The sequence below is a fragment of the Procambarus clarkii genome, chromosome 94 (genome assembly GCF_040958095.1).
Source record: "Procambarus clarkii isolate CNS0578487 chromosome 94, FALCON_Pclarkii_2.0, whole genome shotgun sequence".
NCBI classification, from domain to species: domain Eukaryota; kingdom Metazoa; phylum Arthropoda; class Malacostraca; order Decapoda; family Cambaridae; genus Procambarus; species Procambarus clarkii.
Genome location: NC_091243.1, coordinates 11,765,686 through 11,788,170, shown reverse-complemented (window position 1 = coordinate 11,788,170; position 22,485 = coordinate 11,765,686). Strand labels below are relative to the sequence as shown.

Genomic DNA, 22,485 nt, shown 5'->3' with positions numbered 1-22,485 from the left:
ATAAACATTTGATTTGATTTGATTTGAAATAGTACAGTACGTGTATCGCTATAGATTCACTATAGTATGTACGGTATTTATCTACATTTTTGGGTAACTTATATAGCCCTTAATTTTTAAATAAATTTGCTAAATATTTTAAAATGCAATATATATATATTATACTGTATTAAATATATATTTCAATGTTGACACAATCCGTGGTGGTGTGGTAAGCCTGGCGGGCGAGGCGGGGGAAGGTGACCACAACAACAAACATGTCTGCTGGCCTCAAGCTTCCTCCGTGTCCGCCCTCCCTCAAGGCTCTCCAGCACTACATCAAGCTCGCCAGCGACTATGACAAGCGGGAGCCCGTCGTGGCCTACTGGGGTGAGGCCTTGACCCGGTCATGTGAGGAGGTCACTGGTCTGGTGGTGGTGGTGGGAGAGGAGAACAGGCTCCAGGGGGGGATGTGTGACACACCCCACTCTGCCCAACACTTAATATTCCTTCTTTATTAACACGTTTAGGGCCGCAAGTATTCTGCTAACTTATTCTATATGAGGGGTTACAGAGTATATATCAAGCGCTAGCTATGTCTTCATATATTATTCATCTCTCACAGGATGGCAAGTCATGCATGGCATCTTGGGGAAGTTGAGATGTACGTCAGGTCTTCTATTCTGCACTAGCACACTTTGGCTAAACCACGAGATATCTTCCAATTAAACAATTACAAAGCTCTAGGAAAGACAACAGGCCCTTTGGCACTGGGGTACAACAGGTACTTGGCATTGGGGATAATAATAATACAGTTCTCCCCAGCTTGGTGCCGTCTTTTGATAATTCCTCTTCCAGAGGCTATGCCACTCCCCAGTGTCTCCAGTTTCACCCTTGGAAGAGGTTGCTGTGTGTGTGTTGGGGGGGAGGGGGGTTGTTATTTTCCTTAATGGCAATTGGGGAAAATAGCAAACCTGAGATTACCATTCAATAAGGCAATCTCAGGTTTGTCTCTGCTGTTATTTTTGGAAGGGAGATACTGTATTCCACGTATGATATCTGGGGTTTTTCATTGCATGTGGGAGGGTGATTATTGTTTGTTGATTTAAGGGGGATGCTATCCCCAAAACAAAACAAAAAGCCAAATGGCAAAAATCTAAATTGCATAGTGGCCTGGCACACTGGGCAATATCCAAATTACCACGGCAGGGTAAACACCAGTCACCCACACCACACAGGGTAGCTACCCCGGTGGAACAAGAGCCAGGAGCCTTTATGTCCAGAGGAAACATGAGAACCTTCAGGTCCCACCAATTCCTGGCACCTCTTGACCAAGCCAGTACGAGACCCTCACTCAATGCCCTAAGAGCATAGCCCCCCCCCCAAAAAAAAGAAAATCAGGTGCCTCTTTTTACCCAGTGGTGATAACCAGGCATTACAACCATCTGTGCATTTGAATATAGGTGTGTTACAGCAAAATGTAACCCAGTGGGCAGCATAATCGGCCTGTTTTCTGGCGAATCTCAGGTGGAACAGGTCAGGGGCATCCGCACAGCGTCAAGGTTGAGCCGGAAATCAATGGGAGGACTGCACATGTCTTTGCCCCTCTTTACTTATGTCAGTGGCATTTAAGCTGCTCTACTTTTGCCACACAAAGCTTTCCTGATCATTCCTGCTTCACCACAAACAGCTTGTGATCATTATATATAAAAAACTAAAATTTATATCCAGTTTTACTGTACAGTATTTTGGTTAGATTAGAATGTTTATTTAAAGAGTAGCAATATTTGTGGACTTAAAACCCACTCTCCCTATTGTGCCATTCATGCTGCAGATCTTCACCCGCTGATTGGTGACATTTGATCAGTGTCTCCATTATATCCATAAACTGGGTTAGCACTTCTGTCTTCAGTAGGTACAGCTTGCATCAGAATCAGAAGGAATAACTTCAAAATGTGTTTAGCTTTCAAGACACACCACATCCTTTAGTCTCCATGGAGCAGTTATGTCCAAAAACTGCCTCAGACTTCAATTTATGATATCACTGGAATAGTACACATCTTGTGCTCTGTGCAATATATTGTACTACATTTAGGCAATACCCAATATACTGTAAAGTTTTGTTTTTGTTTTAATTTCTAGCACGACTCTATACACTACAGTCGGCTCTCAAACTGGATCGAAAATCACCTGAAGCTCGAGCCCTCTTGTCAGGACTGATGGATTATCTAGAGACTTTTAAGAAGGTAATTAATTTTGTTTGTATGCATTTATCCAGACACGACTACATATCCAATCACAGTTGGGTCCGAGGTGTCCAGAAGAAAGGATGTTGAGTGTACTGTTTAACATGTCTTTGCAGCAAGCACCATGTCGAAGAACACTGTGCTCTATGACGCTTAATAAAAGAATCGTTTGAATACTGAATCCCACCCTAACCTAAAGAATTGTGGATATGTTAGATATAGACCTATGGAATGTGCTACAGTACAATATTTGGATATAAGCTAATCTGTTATAACAACACTAGTGTTGATTATATCATCCTACTTTATAATAAATCCAATAGCACATGGCCCCATAGATTTAATCCATATATTTTTTTTTTATGAATAGCCTTCTTTACCACCTTTTGATGGGGTATTTTGTAATTTTTGTTTGTTTTTGCTTGGATTTCAGGAAAATGCTGCTAATGAATCTGTAACAAATGATATTGCTGGTCAGGCATTGGTGGAGAATGTAGCACATAAACTCTTCATGTGGGCTGATGGAGAGGACCGTGCTGCTAGGTTTAATAAGTGAGTTTTTCTTGTAATTTCATATCCCACATGGTAGCAGGATCTGGTATTGTAACAGTCCTCTTGGTATCTGTTAGTGTGTTACTATTAAATGGACTTCAGTGGGTAGGTGGGTTTGGATAGAATTTATTTGGATTGCTGGGCAAGTTTTGTGGCTTAAATTAGTCACGGTTTTTAGAATAAAATTATATTTAATGTTTTAAATAAAAGAGCTGAGATTTTTAAATAACATCTCAGCACTTGGATACAATAGACTAGTTCCTCAGGAATTTGTAGATTTTCATGTCTTGAGTGACAGGTTTAGGTTATGGTACTGGTCTTGTTGCATCTGTTCCTTGGCTACTAGACCACTTCGTAACATTAGTCAGGGGCAAAGGACCCAGCTACAATTGAAATCTTGACTTGGAAGCTTGCAAGTTTCCTGAGGTTTTACAGTTTTCTTTTGAAGTGATGGATACCCATGTTGCCTCTTGTCACTCCTCCTGCTGGGTTCAGTAGTTAGTGTTTTGACCATTGTGCAATGTGTGTTGTTGCTGTGTGTATTGGCCAAGCTACCTTAGGCAGTGGCTGGTCCTGCCTGGGCTGGGCTGGGCTGGGACTTTTTGTTTGTAAGAATATTCATAATATGGTTTGTACTGTGAAATGTGTCAGGGCTGGAGATACCGTCTGCAAACGGATGTGATAAAAAATATACATATTTGTTCCATTTCAAGGAACAACTGGAACAAATTCCATTTAAAAAATGGAACTACAGTATCAGATTACTTTAGGTGTGGAAGTGTTTATTATTTGGATATTTTGAAGATTAATTAAGAAGCAAAGCTACTACTGCTTTGTTTGTGACCTGTTGTATTTTATTAATTTAATTTGTGGAAGTTTTAAGACTTTATTTTCTTAACAGGAATGTTGTAAAAGTCTTCTATACAGCTGGTCTCATGTTTGATGTTTGTGAAGTATTTGGTGAACTGACCGAAGAAGTTGCATCCCAGAGGAAATATGCAAAGTGGAAAGCCACATACATTCATAACTGTTTGAAGAACGGGGAGACACCCATTCCAGGACCCATGGGTGGAGGTAAATGCTGGATATGATTTCATAGGCTACATTTGTAACATTAATAAAGGGAGCTAGACTTGGAATCTGTTATTAAGGTCTGTTGTATGTAAGTTGGATGTTCATAAATCTGGGACATCCTGTAATTATGATAAACTAGTGTGAATGGGCTATTACAAAGTGAGAGAGGCAGGACTGGTTAAGAGGGCTGGTTAATGGCATTGCCACTGACAGATGCTTGCTAGCAGATATAAAGAAATGATAATAAAGAAAACAGAAGAGAGAATGAGAGATCAGAGGAATGAGTGTAAGAATAAATCAACACTAAAATGCCACCCTCTGGAATGGGACTAAACCAAAAGAAGAATCTGGTCCCTGGGATGAACCTAAGCATTCTAGTAAAAATAAGTAGAGTAGTAGAAAAATTTGGTACAGAAATGTTACAAATAATTGTTACTGCAAGTGCAGGTGGCAGAACTACACCCTCTTATCATTGCAGTTAGACTAAAATGACAAACCTAATAGAGGATGCAATAGTTCCAAAAGGATACTAGGTAGTAAGAAAGGAAAGGATAAATAGGCAGAAAGAGATACATCATCACTGGAGCGTTGAGAAAATAAGAGATTCCAAGGGTATCCAACCAGCAAGACTACATACTGATATGATGACAGTGTAGGCCAAACCACAAATGTTCAGTGGAGACTGAATTGGAAGGAAAATCATGCCTAACAAAACTTGATTCAATTCCTTGACAGGGTCGTTAAAGTAAGGCAATTGAATGAAGGATCAGTATACGGAACTGCATTCTTTTTAAGGTGGCAGAAAACTTTTAATATAGTTCCTCAAAAGTCTAATACACAAGATGAAGAGACAATCAGAGATAATGGGAATGACATTGGACTGGGTAAGGGAGCACCTAAACAAGGCACTTGCTTAGGTACTTGAGAAACAAAGGGTCATAATATTTGTTTCATAATCTGAAAAAAAAGGTCACCATCAAAATTTTGATATGGAATTAGTACACCTTGTGTTAAAGGGTAGGAGGTGGGGCATAAAGAGCTAGTTCTTACTTCCTTGTAATCACTAATAGGTAAGCAGTTGTATGTAAGAGGGAGGGAGGAAGGTGCTAGAGAGAAAAGTAAATTATGTATTTAAATATTTCATGTAATTTGTATCATGAGATAATCAATGTGTGGTTTTCGGAGTACATTACAGTACTTCATAATACTCTATTGTTTGTATTGTGTGCTATATCTTGCATGTGGGACTAGAAACCCTTCATGATGAGATGTGATAAGAAATATTTAATTATTTTGTTAACTTTAAAAAAATAGTTTGTTATTGCAGATTTTTGGTTCTGAACACTAGACCTGATGCATATTGTATTACATAAACAGGTTAATACTTTGACTGACTGGTGCATAATGATATTTTGCAGATGATGAAGGTTTAGGTGAGGACGTAGGTGGTGGTGAGGGGGACCAGGAGGGTGCTGTGGGTGGGGCATCAGGTGGAGCAATGGGATGGTCTCACCTTGCACAGCCAAATCATGGTATACCATCTGTACCCGCAGCCACAGATTTTGGTGGATTACCAAGTGTGTCATCATCTTCACCCACACCGTCTGGAGGGGCAGGGTCTCGAGCATTCAGAGATCCCTATTTGCAACCACAGGTTCGATGAATACAGTTTTGTATTGAAAATTACAGTATTAAATGAAAACACACGTACTGCAGTTGCTAGAAAGTACATATATCAGGTTAAATGGTGAACTGAAAAAAATGTTCTTACTGTATCTATTTATCAATATAGCCCCTGATGTCCGTCTTCCTCTTTGGAGCTTACCATTAGGGGCTGGTCACAGCACAAGTTTCTCCAGGAGCCTCTTAATCAGGCATATATCTTTCAATTGATTCTTTTCTGTCATGCCACGGTTCTTGAACTCTCAAACTGCTTCACTCTTCATAACTATTTGTAGCATTTTTTTTTTTATGTCGGTCTAGTCCTCTCATACCTGCCTTTCCGTAACTGGTAACGTGTGTATGAAAATTGATTCCTGTTACCTCATCTTGAGAACATAGGAATACATAAAATTGCACTGGGTCTATTGGCCCTTATGAGGCAGATCTTATTTATATTCATCCAAACACGTTCACATGTTAGTACAGAATATATTTAACCTGCACTTGGAACAATCCAGTGAGCTTGCATCTATTATGTTCCTTAGTAATTTGTTCAGTAAAACAACAACCGTATTTCCAAACCATTATTTTACCCAGGTTTTCCTGAATCTAAACTTCTCCAATTTATATCCATTGTTTCATGTTTTAGTTTTGTGTAATAACTTCATCCCTTCAATAACTTCAATAACTAATAACTTCTTTCAATAACTTGCTACAGTCTATATTATATTACTGGAGCATACACATAGTGTTTCGGGAGTTCTACTCCACGAGCCCAACCTGAGACCTGGCTCAACTTGTGATAACTTGGTACAACAGGCTGTTGCGGCCTACATATTCACTACAGCCTGGTTGGTCTGGTACTTCTTGCAAGAACCTGTCCAAGTGCCTCTTGAATACATCTACCTTTGTTCCAGCAATATTTCTAATGCTTGCTGGGAGGGTATTGAACAGCTGTGGACCTCTGATAAGACAGTGCTCTCTGATTGTACCGATAACACCTCTACACCTCACCGGTTCTATTCTGCATTTCATTCCGTACCTTTCACTCCAGTATGTTGTTTTTCTTACTGAGCAAATTTGGGACCTGGCCTTCAAGTATCTTCCATGTATAGTATATATTATTTGATACCTTTCTTGTCTCCTTTCCAGAGAGCACATTTTAAGAGCTTTGAGACGGTCCCAGTAATATAGATTTTCTATCATTTCTATGCGTGCTGTATGTTCTTTGTATTCCGTCTAATTCAGAGATCTCTCCTGCTCAGAAAGGGGAAGAGAGTACCAAGCAATACTCAGGACGAGACAGTACTAGCGATTTAAATAGTGTTAGCATTGCTGTGGGATCTCTGGATTTGAACGTTCTCATAATCCATCCTATCATTTTCCTGGCTGCAGTTATATTTGCTCAGTGAAACTTTCTAGAGAGGTCCTCTTTCTGACTTTCACAGGCACATGCTTCAAGCAGATCTTGTATGATTCAGATGTCAGTTGGGCTATACCCTGTGTGGTAGTTTTGTCGCTTAAGACCATATCCCACTGAGTGTTTGTAAAGTCTCTATTTATTTTTTCCCCAGTCGATCCTCTTAGTGTTGAAATTGAATTTATTCCCTTCTCGCTTGTTGTTTCTCTTGGCCCTACTACCATTATTAATGTTCGTTTTCACTTCAGTGAGGTTGTGGTCTGAGTATGTAGTATGAGACTAATATCTGATTAGCTCATTGTTTGTGAATATCGGGTCCATCATGTTTTCGTTTCTAGTTGTTTCTGTAATCTGCTGATTGATTGAGAATTTGTCACATAATCTCAGTAGTTCTCTCACCTGTGGTTGGTTATTTCCAGGTTGATTTCCTGCTATATAATGTTATTGTTTACTATTCTCCATTTTTAAACTGGGTAGATTGAAGTCTCTAAGGAAGATAATATCTGGTACTGGATTTGCTAGGTTATCGAGGATATTCTCTATTTTGTGTATTTGCTCAGTGAATTCGTCAGCTGTTGCATCTGGCAGTTTGTATATTAGAATAATAATTAGATTTATATTTTGTACCTTGATTCCAAGGACCTCTACCACCTCATTGGTCAAGTTCAGGAGCTCTGTGCATGCCAGTTCTCTTTAATATACTGTACAGACTTCCTACTCCTACTAATTAAGAATACTGCAGTTAGAATAGTATGCTTATGATATACAGATCTTTTCCCCAAAAATAATCTTTACAATATAGTTATATTTATGATTCAAGTTTTGAACAATTAAATCTTTGTAATGTTGTGTAAGTACTGTACCCAGTTGTGATAGTGAAACTTATGTTTTGCAGGTCCCTCCCTCTGTATCAGCACAGCCTCCAGCAACTAACACATACCAGGCACCATTACCAGAGGCTGCAGGTAAAACACAATATTTTGTTACATTATATGAGGTATTAAGACTTTGGGCTAAACAAAATTCTATGTTGCCATTTAGAGGAATATAGGGACTAATTCACTATTCACCCTCATTCTATTTGGACAGTCCTACTCATTGTTTTAAGTCCAAAAAACTTTCCCCCTACCTCTTCATGGCGATGCCATCCATTCTTGACCTGACATTGAAGATACCACCAGCCTGAAGTTAATTTATGACATACGGAATGTTCTCTCACATTATTTTTTATTTTCCGTTGAAAATCCCTAACATTTTGTTACCATGCCAGCACAATATTCAAATGGTTTGGTTTCTTATGATGAGGAACTGAAAGCCATTTAGGCTTTTTGATGCCCACTTAGTCCTGGAGTATACCTTGAGAGGGTTCTGGGAGTTCTTCTACTCCCCTAGCCTGGCCTCAGGCCAGGCTCGACTTGATAACTTGGTCCAACATGCCGTTGCATGGATCAGCCAGTAGGCCCACATATCCATTACAGCCTGGTTGATCTGGCACTTCTTGCAAGAACTTATCTACTGTAATTACCTCTTGAATACATCCACCTTTGTTCCAGCAATATTTCTATGCTTCTTGGGAGGGTGTTGAACAGCTGTGGACCTTTGATGTTCAAGTGTTCTCTGATTGTGCCTATGGCACCTCTACTCTTCTCTGGTTTTATTCTGCATTTCCTTTCATATTATTTTGTCCAGTATGTTGTTATTCTACTGTGCAAATTTGGGACCTGACCTTTAAGTATCTTCCATGTATATATTATTTGATACCTCTTGTCTCCTTTCCAAAGAGTATATTTTTGAGAGCTTTGAAATGGTCCCAATAATTTAGATGATTTGTCGTGTCTATGCGTGCCGCATATGTTCTCTGTACAGTATTCCCTCTAATTCAGAGATCTCTTCCGCTCTGAAAAGGGAAGCGAGTACCGAGCATCATTGTATCGCATTTTTATTATAGATATATTCTATCTATATAAAGAATTTTCTATAACTACCCTGCTTTATTGTATAATGTATTCAGTGTAACGAGAAAAATAGGTGGTATTGCAGTCTCTCTAGGCAGATGGAATGCCAGTCACATAAAAGCAACAAAAGGAAAAAAAAAGTTAGACTGCAAGTTGAATCTTCACTGTGAGGTAAACTGTAGGATAAAGCACAAAAGAGAAATCATTTAAAATAGTCTTACTTAACATGAAAATATAAATAATATAAAAACTTGGCTATATTCTAAGTATACAAAATAAACAAGATTAACGTAATGTAAATTTGATTATGTGCAAAATAAAATATGGTGCAGGAATACTGTGAGCCAAACTGAATAACTCTGTTACCATACACGGGGTATGTCAACAGGTCTACTCGGTAGAGCACTCGAGAGTAATCTGAACTGTAGTGGGCTAGGTAGCCCTATATATACACGACGATGGCCGTGCAGATGGCGCTGATGACTTCGGCAACTATGAACCGGCTCACTTTTAACTGCTTGTTTGAGATGGCGTGAGCTCCCAGTGACCCAGGTGCGAGGTGGGGTGACGGGCAGTGGTGTATGGGGGGGGGGGGGGACTGGAGGTACTGTCTAGACGTCTGGAAGTAGTTTTTCTTTTTGTTGCTTTTGTGTGACTGGCATTCCATCTGCCTAGAGAGACTGCAATACCACCTATTTTTCTCGTCACATTAATTGGGGGGTCTGTCCGGGGGCAGTATATGTATATATATATTTTCTTTGCATAAAATTTGGCTTAATTATCATTATTGCTGAGCTTACCAAAGGGAATTGTTTACTATGCTACTATTAGTGGGATATTTCCCCACAGGTATAGACAAAATAAAATTTAAATGATTGAAGGTTGAAGTAATTTGTAAAAGTTATGTCCATTAATAATATATTTTACATTTGTGCAGGTGGTGCGGTGACCTTGAGTCCTGACATGATCGTGAAAGCACAGAAGTATTGCAAGTGGGCTGTATCAGCACTTGATTATGAAGACTCTAAAACTGCCATTAACAATCTACAGAAAGCACTAACTCTTCTTAAAACTGGGTGTGACAGTTGAGCAATTGCTAATAAAAATAAAGTTCACTTCAGGCTTGTTTTTAATATTTAGCAAACATTTGGTGATATTTTCAGTTAAGCAGAGAAATACTATACGTTATGTAGCAGTGTAAGTTATGATTATTGTTCAACTTCTGAATGAAAAGTTAGTGTAAAATGTTTGAACATGGTTAAGCATGCAAGTTTTTGCATATCCTCTCCCTGTTTGTGTGTTTGCAGGGTGGTAGGGGTGTGTGTGGGTGTGGGTGTAGAGTGAGTGCATAACACATGTACAGAGTGAGAGAGTATTTTGTTATACAAGTTGATGAGAGATTTAGGCTGTGGACACTAATTGTATTAAGTATTCAATAAAGACTGCCCCCAAAAAAAGTTTGTGAAAGGGCTTGTCATTAAGAACTACTATTAAAGAGCTATAATAAGTATCAACTTATTTGATCACTGTGTGTATGGTATTAGTTTGATAGAGTGGGTGTATGATGATAGAGGGAGAGAGAGAGACACACACATGTGTGCTCGTGACAGGTAGATAAGTAGTGCATACTTTTTTTATGTATGTGGTAGGAAAACTTCCATAGGGTAATGAAGTCTCTCTTTAATTGAATGGCATGTTTATATTGATCATGCCTAATAGCCAGAACTGCACTACTTGACCTAGTATGCAAGGCCTTGATTTGTCTAACAGGCAAAATGATTTTCATTATTTTCAAATAATTCTTTCCAGATTGGTTCTTTAATAACAATAATAATCTATTATATTAGGAACATGACTTAGTTATTTTTGGTTAGTTGGGTTTGATCACATTTGTTCCGGAGGAATAAAAACAAATTAAAATCAGTACATAACGTAATGGAAAGCTTTATCATTCCATAAGAAAAATGATCTAAAAATACAGTACTGTATAATATTTAAGGAAAATTTGGCTTCTTAGACAACTTGGCCTATTAGGTATGACATATATATAATCAATCATTTAGGAGAGAAATAGGATAAGAGTCTTCATGCAGGCTATTGTTCATGAATGCTTGTACTAATGAAAGTTTGTCATATCTGAATAATTAGCATGTACAAGTATTTGTTGGAACATTTATGAGGGTGATAAAATTGTTATACTGGGTAGTTTTTGCACTGAGGGAATGTATTCTTTACTTTTACGTACTTTACTTAAATTTGGTTTTTATTCTGTGGCAACTGCACCCGCTACCTGTCCATTACCCGAAAGTGAAGTTGCAGGCTTGAGAGCTAATCCTTTCTGCAAGTACTGATTGGTGAGAATGCATAAAAAAAGTGAACACAGATGTCTTCATAAACATATATATGTGCACATGCACATTTACTTAGCCAACAACTAGGTGAGTATATATATGCATATATACATGCATCTGTGTGAACATGCATTTGATACATGTGTTAATATGTGTGCGCGCATGAATACAGATATAATTACACAAGAATAATTCTGTAATTACATGTATTCATATTGACATGTATGTATAAGCTCACACGTGCCACTTAGAATATTTTCTAACATTCGTGTCTTTTGTAAGATGTATTTTCTTGAGCTTCTTTTTTTGTTTCCTCTATGTCTCACATAATTACTTGTTTAGTTAAAAAGATCAATATTTAATTTTAATTAATAATGTTAGGAGTATCAATCAAAATTTAACTTACCTGTATTCATTTGGCAAAGACCAAGAATTTAGTCTTGAAATATGGCTCCTTTCTCAGTATCATCTGTATTTGGTGGTTGTGGAAAGCTTTACAAGTCTCTCAGTAGACTACTTGGTTTAGCCTTTTAACATCTTATAATTAGTATTGCGTGTGCCTCACATCTCGGTGACCAGTATTCTCTCAAGGTCATATGTTCCTCGGTGATTGTTTTCCTCATGTAAATGATGCTCACTTTTGTCTTTTGAGTTTTTGGAGTTATTCATCTTTAGTAGTGTTTCCTTCAGTGAATGACTGGACTATGCATGTATTTCCTTTTATTCATTCATTAACTTAGGGTTTCCATTACCCCTATGGTAGTCAATGTGTACTGTTAGTCAAGAGCTGTACAATTTCATTTTAAGAAAGGCCTTAATGCTTTTTATATTGTGCCTTGCTCAAATCGGTTACTGAAACAAATTAAACTAAATACCCTTAGTCAGATAAAGTAACATTACTTAAATCTCTATAAAAATTTGTTGTATTTAATAATAAGAAAGTCCATCTTAAAATTGGCATTTTGAATTCCATGGGGGAATATTGCAATAAGATAGGTAACATTTGGCAGATGGTTCAAGTACTCCCTCAAAAGTCTTGTATATAGTTGCACAGGCGCTCCTGTCGCACATCACAACGTTTAACAACTGCCTCGCTGTGTTAATTCCTGATGAAATCAAATTGTTTTTCTTTTGTGCATCCCTATGCACACTGAAAAAGATGGATGGAGGGATAAAACCCATTGCCATTGGCAATACCCTTCGCCATGTAATTGCAAAAGGTGCTGTCAAAGGAATCCGAATGGAAGCAGCCACCATGCTGCAACCACACCAGCTGGGGTTTGGGATCCCCTAAGGCATTGAAGCAGCAGCCCATGCTTCACGATGCCTGCATTAGTTCTCTTACCAAAGACCAGGCAGTGGTAAAATTAGGTTTCAGAAGTAGTCCTCACTGCAGTCCAGGAACATTGCCCAAGCATTCTTCCCTTTTGTGTCAGCAGGTTACAGCAAAGACTCGATGCTCGTGTTAGGGAACTATGACTTCCTCCCCCCCCCTTGCACCCTTCCTCTTTTGCATTGCAGTTCGAGAAATCACAAGTAGTCTGTCCAGTGAGCTCAACATCTGGTTCCTGGATTATGGCAGGCACACAAGACACCCTGCTGGAAGACCTGCAGCTGGTGAAGTCATAGGAAAACCCTGGGTCTTGTCCTTAATCTCTCCAAGTACAAAATTATTTAATCCAGCAAGGTAGTCATTAACACTTTCGCATGCCCGGTGGGCGATCCGCCGCATACTGCAAGGTAGGCAGAGCGTTGGCCGTGAGTGCACAAACTACACTCGAATGTTTATAATCTTTTCAGCTTTCTCACCTCAGTTTTCGGACTACATCATTCATGTTGGTAACAAATTCTTTGCAATATCATGGCGTGCATTTTAAAACCAGTCCTATAATATTCGGACAATAATTTTTACAAATTTATTAATCTGCACAGTAGGCAGAGCGTTGGCCGTGAGCGCACAAACCACTCCCAAATGTTTACTCTTCTTGGCTTTCTCACTTCCATTTTTGTACTACAGTACATCATTCATTGTGGTATCAAATTCTTCGCAATATCATGGTGCTCATTTTTAAACCAGTCCCAAAATATGCGGACAATAAATGGAATTTTTACAAATTTATTAATTGATGACGGCATTACCGTCATCAGAGCCTCTGCGTATTTTGGTTTTATGACATTGAGACCATCATCAGAACGCAAAAGTATTAAAACCTGTATGTTGAAACTGGCATCCTGTCTACAGGATCACTACCTTGAGAGGTCCCTACAACACCCTCACTTCTCACCACCCACCTCTTTCTGTACGGTTGTCTCACTTCCAAGGTTATCTTTCGGTTCATATTGCCAATATTCCTCCTTGTGTCATTCCATCCTTGCCATGGAGGGTCCTCCTTAAGTTTTGTAAACCCTGACCCATGTGACTAAAGCTTTTACCCCTCCTACAGTTCCGAAGCGCCTTTTCCTTGAACACTTTTCTTTGCATTCCTACTCCATTACCGTTTTCACTAATGGGTCAAAGTCTGCAGAGGGTGTAGGCTATTCTGTTGTTTTCCTGACCACACCAATGTGTTGCCTGCCTCCAGAAACTACCATCTTCCCGCAGAACTTTATGATAATTTTGTGTGCTCTTCGTCAACTGCTTTATCGCTGTCAATCTTCCTTTGTTGTTGTCATTGATTCTTGCAGCGCCCTCAGGATTCTGGAGTCCTTTAATCCAATCCATTCTGTGGTTGTTGAAATTCAACATAAGCTGTTTCTTATCTCTAGTAGATTTAAGACAGTGAAGTTTTGCCGAGGTCCCAGCCATATTGGTGTATCCTTAAATGAGTGTGCAGATGCTGCCACTAAGGAGGCTATCCGCATTTGTCCCATCTCTTGTAATGGTGTTCCTTATTCCAACTTCTACCCAGCTATTCATTCCTCAATCCTTGCCCGTTGGTCTTTTGTTGCTGGTAAAAAACTGCTTAATCTTATGGGTAGGTGTGTCCCTGTGGCCTTCCTCCTACCATGGTAACCAGTGGTGGTAAGTGGCTCTGGTGAGGTTACATATTGGCCATACATGTTTAACTCACGGGCACTTAATGGAGCACTGCCCTGCTCCATTAAGTGAATTGTCCTGTAAAGCATGTACTGTCGTGACATTAGTGTCCTCACTGGTTATGATTCTGATTGCATCAGTGGTATTGCCCTCTTCTATTTTCCTGGTGATCTGTGCTCTCATTTTGTGGTTCTCAGGTGGGCTATTGTTGGTCGTCCTGCGGCCTGTGTTCTTGTCACAAGGGGGGGAGGTGGACAAGGTTATCTTCTCTGGGAAATTCATTAAGAACCCTAATTACTGAGGTTGCTAATGACTTGCAGTAATGCTAGGCATGTTGCGGCAGTAATGCAAGGCATGCATTCTCAAACAGTAGGAGATTGTGCCATGCTCCAATAGTTCTAGGAGCATTGTTGACCTTTGTCACCAGACTGGTGAGTTTGGTTGCTGCTTGATGACGGGCAGCCTTGGGGATGTGGGGCAAGGTCCTCGTGGATGCTGCTTTGACTGTTTCAAGTAGATTATCTGCTGAACTATCACATAGGGTGATATTACATTCTGCCATTAATTGCTGATAACATGTACTGAGTCTAGGGCTTTTTTGAAGGACAGAAAACCTAGTTGACACTTTTTTTAAGGCATGTGGACAAAAGTAGCTTATTGCTTTCTATGGAGTATTTTCAGCTGTTACCCAGTATCATTTATTGTAGCCAAAGTGTTAAAATTAAAATATCAAGTGTCACTTGACATAATTTCTTATAGATTTATAAGAAATTTGTACATGACAAATACAGATTAAAGTTCCGATTTGAAGAGTGGAACACAGTATAAACTATGTTTCTATAGTTTGAGCAAATGTACTTTGAGAGGAATAAATTGTTAATTGGAGAGACAAACTTAGGCTCCATTACCTAAATAGTAGCTACTAGACTGGTAACTTATAAAAGCATTACTCTACATACATTCATTATGCATGGTCTCACATATAATGTGTTACTCCAGAACATAGGTGTAAAAAAACCACCACATACCCTATACTGTGTAAACTGTGATGTTTCAGCGGCTGTCCATTTAGACTAGTATTTGTCACTGACTGTAAACTAAACAATTTACCTAAAGATAATGATTAACCAATTAAAAATAATTAGGAAATAACAAATAAAATAGTATTTATTGCAAGGACAATTTTGTGTACATGTTAGATGGAGTGAATTATCAAGTTGGGATCACAAAGTGTGGCACTTGCCAACTTAATTGCAATAAAATGATAGTCATTCAGAGACGGTATAATAATTTCCTACCAATAATGAAAATATATATAGATATTAAAAGATTAACTATACTGTATATGTATTGACATTGACTATTTTAGAAGTCAATGCCTTTACCTTACCATTTTCCTTCACATTCTCAATACTTAGTCAAGGACCTATTTGTTTATAATTTGTACAACATTAATAATAATTTATTTTAGAATGCCTATTACCCACTTGCTTAAAAATCTTGGGGTCTCCCTTCATAACGTGTATATAGTAAAGTGAATTTAGTATATAGTATAAGAAATGTGTATAACAGTATTGTGTTCAGTTTATGTAAAAATTCAAAACTTTAGTGTTTTAGATAATTGTCAAACTGCAATTGTGTGTTTAGGCAAATGGGTTTAATTAAATATAACCACTTAGCATAATTGCTTTAGTTTAATCCGTGATCCAGAATGTTTCTACCATGAAAGTCATGAATTATGACAAACTACAATTATTTCTGAAAAAAACATTACTAAACTGTTACATGTCAGCTTTTTCTGTTCTTGATGATTTTCATTATTTGAGTATTAAACATTTTAATTTTACCTGCTCTTGTTGCAGTGTAATTTTAGATTTAGTATATGCAGTAATTATATTTTGTATATTATAGTGCACCAATGTAAAACAAATGTTATATATGAATAAATCATATTGTTAGACAATAAGATATCTACATTTTCATACTTTATAACACATACATAAATAGTCATAATCATTACTCACCATTTCTCAAGTGCATAGGGTCAGAGAGGACCTTTGCATCTTCAGTCTAAAAACTCATTTACCACGGGTTGTGGGGCAGTGTCGCTGAATGGTACAGTATCCCTCACTTGACAGGTGACATTACACAAAAGATATTTTGTTTTTTGTTTTATTATACTAACTGTAGTATATTTTTGCATTATAATTTATGGAAATGTGGCAATTTATATCAACAAAATTTCTACAACAGTTGTATGAGTGAAACCTAAGACATTACAATGCTGCTGTCTAGATAGGTAGATAAATCACACTAATTATCAGATGTTCTAGTCACAAGAGTGACTCAAGAATATGTATGTTTAACATTCCTACCCAATCACTTGGGCTGGACAGTAGGGCGACGGTCTAGCTTCATGCAGGTCGGTGTTCAATCCCCTGACCGTCCAAGTGGTTGGGCACCATTCCTTTCCCCCGTCCCATCCCAAATCCTTATCCTGACCTCTTCCCAGTGCTATATAGTAGTAATGGCTTGGCGCTTTCCCCGGATAATTCCCTCCCTCCCCTCCTTCCTTGCTGTTTTATCTTTATATCTCCTCACTTTGTTCTCTCACTTCCCAATCCTTCCACCTCTCCCCCTCCTTCCTGTTTTTATTCCTCCCAGTGGGCAAAATATGCTCAAGTAATGTTGAAACAACATTATTGACATTAAATCAATGTTGATGTTGATGATTCAACGCTTGAAGTCATTCTTATCTCTCGTGTATGGAGGAATAATTACAGCTATTTCTTAATGCCCATACAATTAGTGCTTTAATTCATTCTTCTTATTCAGTGATGATGTCACAATGTCTCAAACTGCTTTAATTCTTTTTGATGAATTATTAATGACAGATGTGATGACCAAACCACACATCAGAAAGTGAAGAAACGATGTTTCAATCCATCCTGGACCATTATCACTGTCTTGGGTCTCCTGTATCTATATGGCTTGATAATGGTCCAGTACAGACTGAAACGTCGTTGATTCTTAACTTTCTTGTGTTGTTTGGTCAAAATTTCTTCGGCCATGTTACTGTGACTCATCGGCTGCTTATTAATGACAGTTTTGCAATGTAAAGTGGCAATGCGGCTTATAAAAAGTTGTTCTTGCTATTTGAAAACCTGGTTCTTTAGAGTCATCCTGTAAAGACTTCTGCCCCATTGCTCTAATGAGTTGCGTCTGCAAACTCTTTTGAACGTATGGGTAATGTCTGTCTGTGTGGTTTTTGGAATGCTATCTATACAATTTTCTGTGCTCAAACTGTTTTTTCGCCTTCATTCTTCTTTTTGTTGTAGTTGACTCAGTGCTTTCATAGCTCTGGAGTTCTTTAATCCTGTCCATCCTATGGTCGTCGAAATTCAACATTGGCAGAAACAGCAGAAATCTGCCGTTTCTCATCTCCAGCAGATTAAAGACAGTCGAGTTTTGCTGGGTTTCCAGCCATGTTGGTTTCCTTAAATGAGCGTGCAGATGCTGCTGCACAGGAGGCTATCTGCACTTGTCCCATTTCCAGCAAAGGTGTTCCTTATTTCGACTTCTACCTAGTTATTCATTCCTCAATCCTTGCCCATTGGCAGGACTGTTGGTCTTCTGTTACTGGTAAAAAACTGCATGCTCTTAAGGGTAGCGTGTCCCTCTGGCCTTCCTCCTACCACCATAACTGGTGATGGAAACAGCTCTGGTGAGGTTACGTATTGGCCATACCCGTTTAATTCACTGGCACTTAATGGAGCACCGCCCTGCTCCTTACTGTCCCCTCTTATGGGCGTGTGTATCCTTGTTGAATGTCCTGACTTCCAGGATGTGTGTGTCTTGCTTCCCGACCATCCCCCCCGCGGTCACTTGTCCCTCGACAGAATCCTTGGTGAATTGGATACCTTTGATGTTGTTCCCTTTGTGTGCTTTTGTTCTTGTATTGGCATCCTAAGTAGTGATATGTAATGCCTTTTTTAATATTCCGCACATTTGATGGTGCTACATAGCCTTCTCGGCTTGGTGCCTTTTGATAATTACTTCAGTAATTCTAAAGCATTTAATCAGATCTGATCTGCCAACATTACTTAAATATTTTGCAATGGCCAAAACAACATTCATGCAAAAAAAAAGTTGAATTATAATTACTAGAACTGATGCTGTACAAATTTACTTTTTCTGACTATCCAAACAAGACTAAGATGATCAGTTTTTTTTTTAATTATATTTTACTTGATTGTAGTACTAATGATGCAAAACTAATCAGTATACAAAAGTAAAAAGTTACTTAAACAAAGAACTTTCAAATCAATTAGGTCCAAGAGAATTAGGCAAAAATGACTTCAATATGCAACTGAAAAACATCGAAACACTAAAAAACATGTTAAAATATTTGTAATGAGGCAATATAATTTGTAAAAGTATCATCATAAAATGTTAAAAGTACAATATACACATTATTGTATTAATGATATAATTTAATACTCTTTACTGTGAAGTAAGTGAGCGAGCTCAGGTTGGCACAACTAGAGCTCCTGATGCACGGAAAACTTCCACACCTCGATGCAGTGTACACACTCGTGGAAACTCTTGTGCTATAAGCATTTCTGCAAACTAAAATAAAATATTTCAATATTGTATTTTTTTTTATATAAACTATACAGTAAATAAGTGTACGGTAAAATTATTTTTCAGTTTCAGGCATGACTAAATTCTGCTTTGATTTTTGCTTAATTCTAAGAAGTGTTACCAATGCTTAACTGAATCCATTGTTAACTTACCTTTACGGTTTGTTCCCAGTTGTTCCGTGAACCCATAACACACACGATTTTACCCCGATAGGAATTAAGAATGTCGTACTGGGGTCCAGGGGCTAACAAACCTTCATGAGTTATTGAGGATTCTGCAGGCAAATTTATTGCATCTACCAATGTACCACGGGCAAATCTGATTGAAAAATTAAGGAAATTATATTTTGAAAAATTTCCTCAACACTTTGAAGACTTTCCTTCAGATTTTCTTACTCTCACATCCCCTCCCCAACATAGTAAGGACTCGGAAGGAAGCATAGTTGCAAGAGGTCTGTACTGTACTTAGAGTTTGACCTAACTAAGTTCCATCAACAATGGTGAGAACAGGCCATAACTAAAATAAATAAATTAAAAAAAAAAAAAAAAAAAAAAAGAGCTCAACATTATGCCTAGTTAGTGACATCCAGGGAATGATGCAGCATATTGTCTACATTCTAAGAGAGCCCAGCACCCCAAGATACATTTGAAAGACACAGTCAATATAGTAGAATATGGGAGTTTTGTTTTCCTGCTTTTTCTCATAGCGAACTGGTCTCTCAGTGATGGATAGTGACCTCTCAGTGACCATTACTACTTGTTGAGGCTGTAAATGCCAAAAAACGGTTGAATTTTAAAATCCAGCTAGAAAAATCATCAGGACAAATGGGGGACCTTTGATAAGCTGCCGGTTTCCTGTCCTCATCGAGGCCACTAGTGTGTTAGTGGCCCTCGGGTAAAGAAGATACTTGTTAGGGAACAGGTTGACTGTGACTGCTGTGTTTTGTAGTCTGGGGTGCATTCTATGGATACATTGCTTGCAGGACCAACCATGGGAGCTAACTCAGACTTAAATCTTGATAACATATACTGTATATGTAAAGCAGTGATTTTTTATGTTAAATTAGCTATAGATATTGAATTAAATTTAAAGTTCACATTCAAGGCATGAGATAAAGGATACTCATCAGATGGTCGAATATCTACCACCAAAACTTTGGCTCTGCCACTGCGGCTTTTCTTATGAGCCAACAGCTCCAATAAGTCGGCACCACAAGCACGAGGACATTTTTCTGCCTTGAGCTCTGCTACTGGTACTGCATCCATTGCCTGTAAATAATTGTAGAGTAATGAGCAATGTAAGAATACAGTATAGATAAGTAGAGGATTACTCAATTTGCAATTTCCTACATATTTTTAATAGAAATATTCTTACTGAATACATTATAAAATTTGGCCATAAAAAAACAGCATTGAATGTAATAAAACGTCATTTTCTGGGCGAACCTCGGAGGCTCCATGAAGCTATCCAAACTAATATGGCACAGATCAGTTTGAAAAGCTTCAGGTAGCCAACAGGGCTCCCCACAGAAATAAATGTTCAAACCAAAGCCTTAATAATAATAAGAATACCTGAAATATTATTTGATAAGATATTGCATAGTAAAATACAGCATAAAATTTACCAAATCTTGATTGGTTTGAGTAAGATGGGGAGAGGTTGAGCTATGTTTGCTAGGGTCAAGTCTAGGTCGTTCATGCTGTCGGTATGTGACTGAAGGAGGAGTAGAGCAGAATACTTGAACTGATTCGCGTACAACACGTTCCATATCAATATCTGTGAATATAGAATACCAATCACCATGGGTTACTAACATATGTGATATTCTGGAATGAGACATTCATCTGAATGATTACATCTTAGTTTTTAGAAAGCTATTATATTGTCTGAATCCATAATGCCTTCTTTTCCCAGAAAAATGTTCTGTTCAATTTCTTATACATATTCCTCCATTTTCTGTCTCCAGGATGGTTGCTTTCTTATCAATCTAGACCCTTTGTACAATGCCTTACTCCTGTGATAACAGAACTACAGCCCATTATAGTTCTGTTATCTAAAATCCTTTCCTATTATATTCAAACCATGAAATATTTATTTATCTGCTTCCAAACTGTTCTCTCTATTATTCAATATTTTAGTAAGAAGTATGAGGATACGTATGAGGGAAATCGTGTTTTTACTGCATATTTCAAAGTTTAAGCCGGAATGGAGCTGATTTCTGTGCACATCCTCGTTCGGTAAAATTAATCGAAAATCAGGAACATTACAGATGTGCAATTTAATGATCTAAATAACACGAAATCTCACTATATGATTTAAAGTAAAAATCATCTTATTTGGTAATACCTGTACTGTATGTTGACGTTTTTTCATGATTCTCGCGGTTTGTGATTTGAAGGCTAATATCTTATGTGGCTGACTAAGCATGACAACTCTAAGAATGAACTTGGGGCACTAAAGCTTGGTAAATAACATGATGAAGCTAGGATTAAAAATATAACTGATCCAAAGAACCTGACAGCTGGCAGAGCCAATGGAAAAGTGGGTGAGATGGCCAAAGAAGGCTGGCACCATGAACCAAACCTCAAAAAAGACAAATGAGAAGAGGACAAAGAATCATCTAACCAGGAATATTCATTCAACGTCTCTCAAGTGTGAAACCAGTTAAAAGTACAACACACACACAATAGTACACTGATGATATCATTTCCCCTCCAAAGCATCGCTTCACCAATAAAATCTTGCAGCACAGCCCAAAACAGGTTTAACTATAAAGAAATCTTTCTCAAGAATGAATCAATCCTCAGAGAAGATAACTATAGTGGAAGTTGACTGTCCTTGTGACAGAAGGAAACTCTGAAACAAGGCCAAAACTAAATGATGTTAAGAAAGGCAAAATTGAACTGTCAAACTGACTAAGCATGGAGGCTCAATACAAGACACAGTGCAACAATGAGTCAGGCTACTTTGTTTTAAACAGTAATGGAAGTATGCCATTCAGCAACAAACAATGCCATGCAAATGTATGCGAGGAGCTTGCTAACCCTGACCCTCACGTGGGTCGGGCCACCTGAGGGTCAGGGTTAATTCTCGGAGGTTTATATTAGTAGTACTATAGATTGATCAATACTAACAAGACCCCATGCCATGAAGAGGGGATAACTCAAGGTTTCAAAAATGTTTATCTACAACATGCCAAGATGGGTGCCAGAAACCTGGCGTGGTCACAGGATCCTATAAGAGCTGGTGAAGTGGACTGGGAGTGCAAACCCTGAAACTGCTTGAAAAGATATGAGAGCAGAAGGCAGACATCGGTAATCAGATTATGGAAAGTTGGGAGCAGAGTTCCATATCCCAGCAGAGCACAGAGATGTGCTAAAGTATGTACTCAAATGACACAATGATTGGACTGCCACAAAAAGAGAAGACCTGGGCATAGGGAGAACAGGGCTAAGAATTAGGCCAGAGGTGGCGAGGAGAGTAAGCAAGTCACGCAAGAAATGAGCAAAATTATCTGCACTGGGCCAGCTAATGTAAACTTCTGGCAATCACTAAACACAAGAGT

The 22,485-nt window shown here is 38.3% G+C and overlaps 2 protein-coding genes across 3 annotated transcripts in view; one reads left to right on the top strand and one right to left on the bottom strand.

Moving 5' to 3' along the window:
- Positions 1-196: 196 nt before the first annotated feature.
- Positions 197-16,526, top strand: Vta1 (vesicle trafficking 1). The gene is made up of 7 exons (XM_045729566.2): positions 197-369; positions 2,122-2,225; positions 2,659-2,777; positions 3,679-3,851; positions 5,270-5,505; positions 7,829-7,898; positions 9,826-16,526. The coding sequence occupies exons 1-7, from the start codon at positions 258-260 to the stop codon at positions 9,975-9,977; spliced, it is 966 nt and encodes a 321-aa protein (XP_045585522.2). The 5' UTR covers positions 197-257; the 3' UTR covers positions 9,978-16,526.
- LOC123747385 (TBC domain-containing protein kinase-like protein) overlaps positions 16,435-22,485 on the bottom strand; it is a 22,820-nt gene continuing 16,769 nt past the window's right edge. For both annotated transcript variants that reach the window (XM_045729565.2, XM_045729563.2), the window contains exons 16-19: positions 20,545-20,696; positions 20,043-20,188; positions 19,073-19,238; positions 16,435-18,905 (exon numbers count right to left, since the gene is read on the bottom strand). In XM_045729565.2, coding sequence (XP_045585521.2) covers positions 18,804-18,905; positions 19,073-19,238; positions 20,043-20,188; positions 20,545-20,696 — 566 coding nt within the window. In that variant the 3' untranslated portion in view covers positions 16,435-18,803. The remainder of the gene's footprint in view (positions 18,906-19,072; positions 19,239-20,042; positions 20,189-20,544; positions 20,697-22,485) is intronic.

Bases quoted from the DNA above. Each gene is read 5' to 3' on its own strand.
- Vta1 (XM_045729566.2), top strand. From the start codon at position 258: ATGTCTGCTGGCCTCAAGCTTCCTCCGTGTCCGCCCTCCCTCAAGGCT. The intron at 2,226-2,658 runs GTAATTAATTTT...CTTGGATTTCAG, and splicing joins ATCTAGAGACTTTTAAGAAG to GAAAATGCTGCTAATGAATC. The intron at 7,899-9,825 runs GTAAAACACAAT...ACATTTGTGCAG, and splicing joins ACCATTACCAGAGGCTGCAG to GTGGTGCGGTGACCTTGAGT.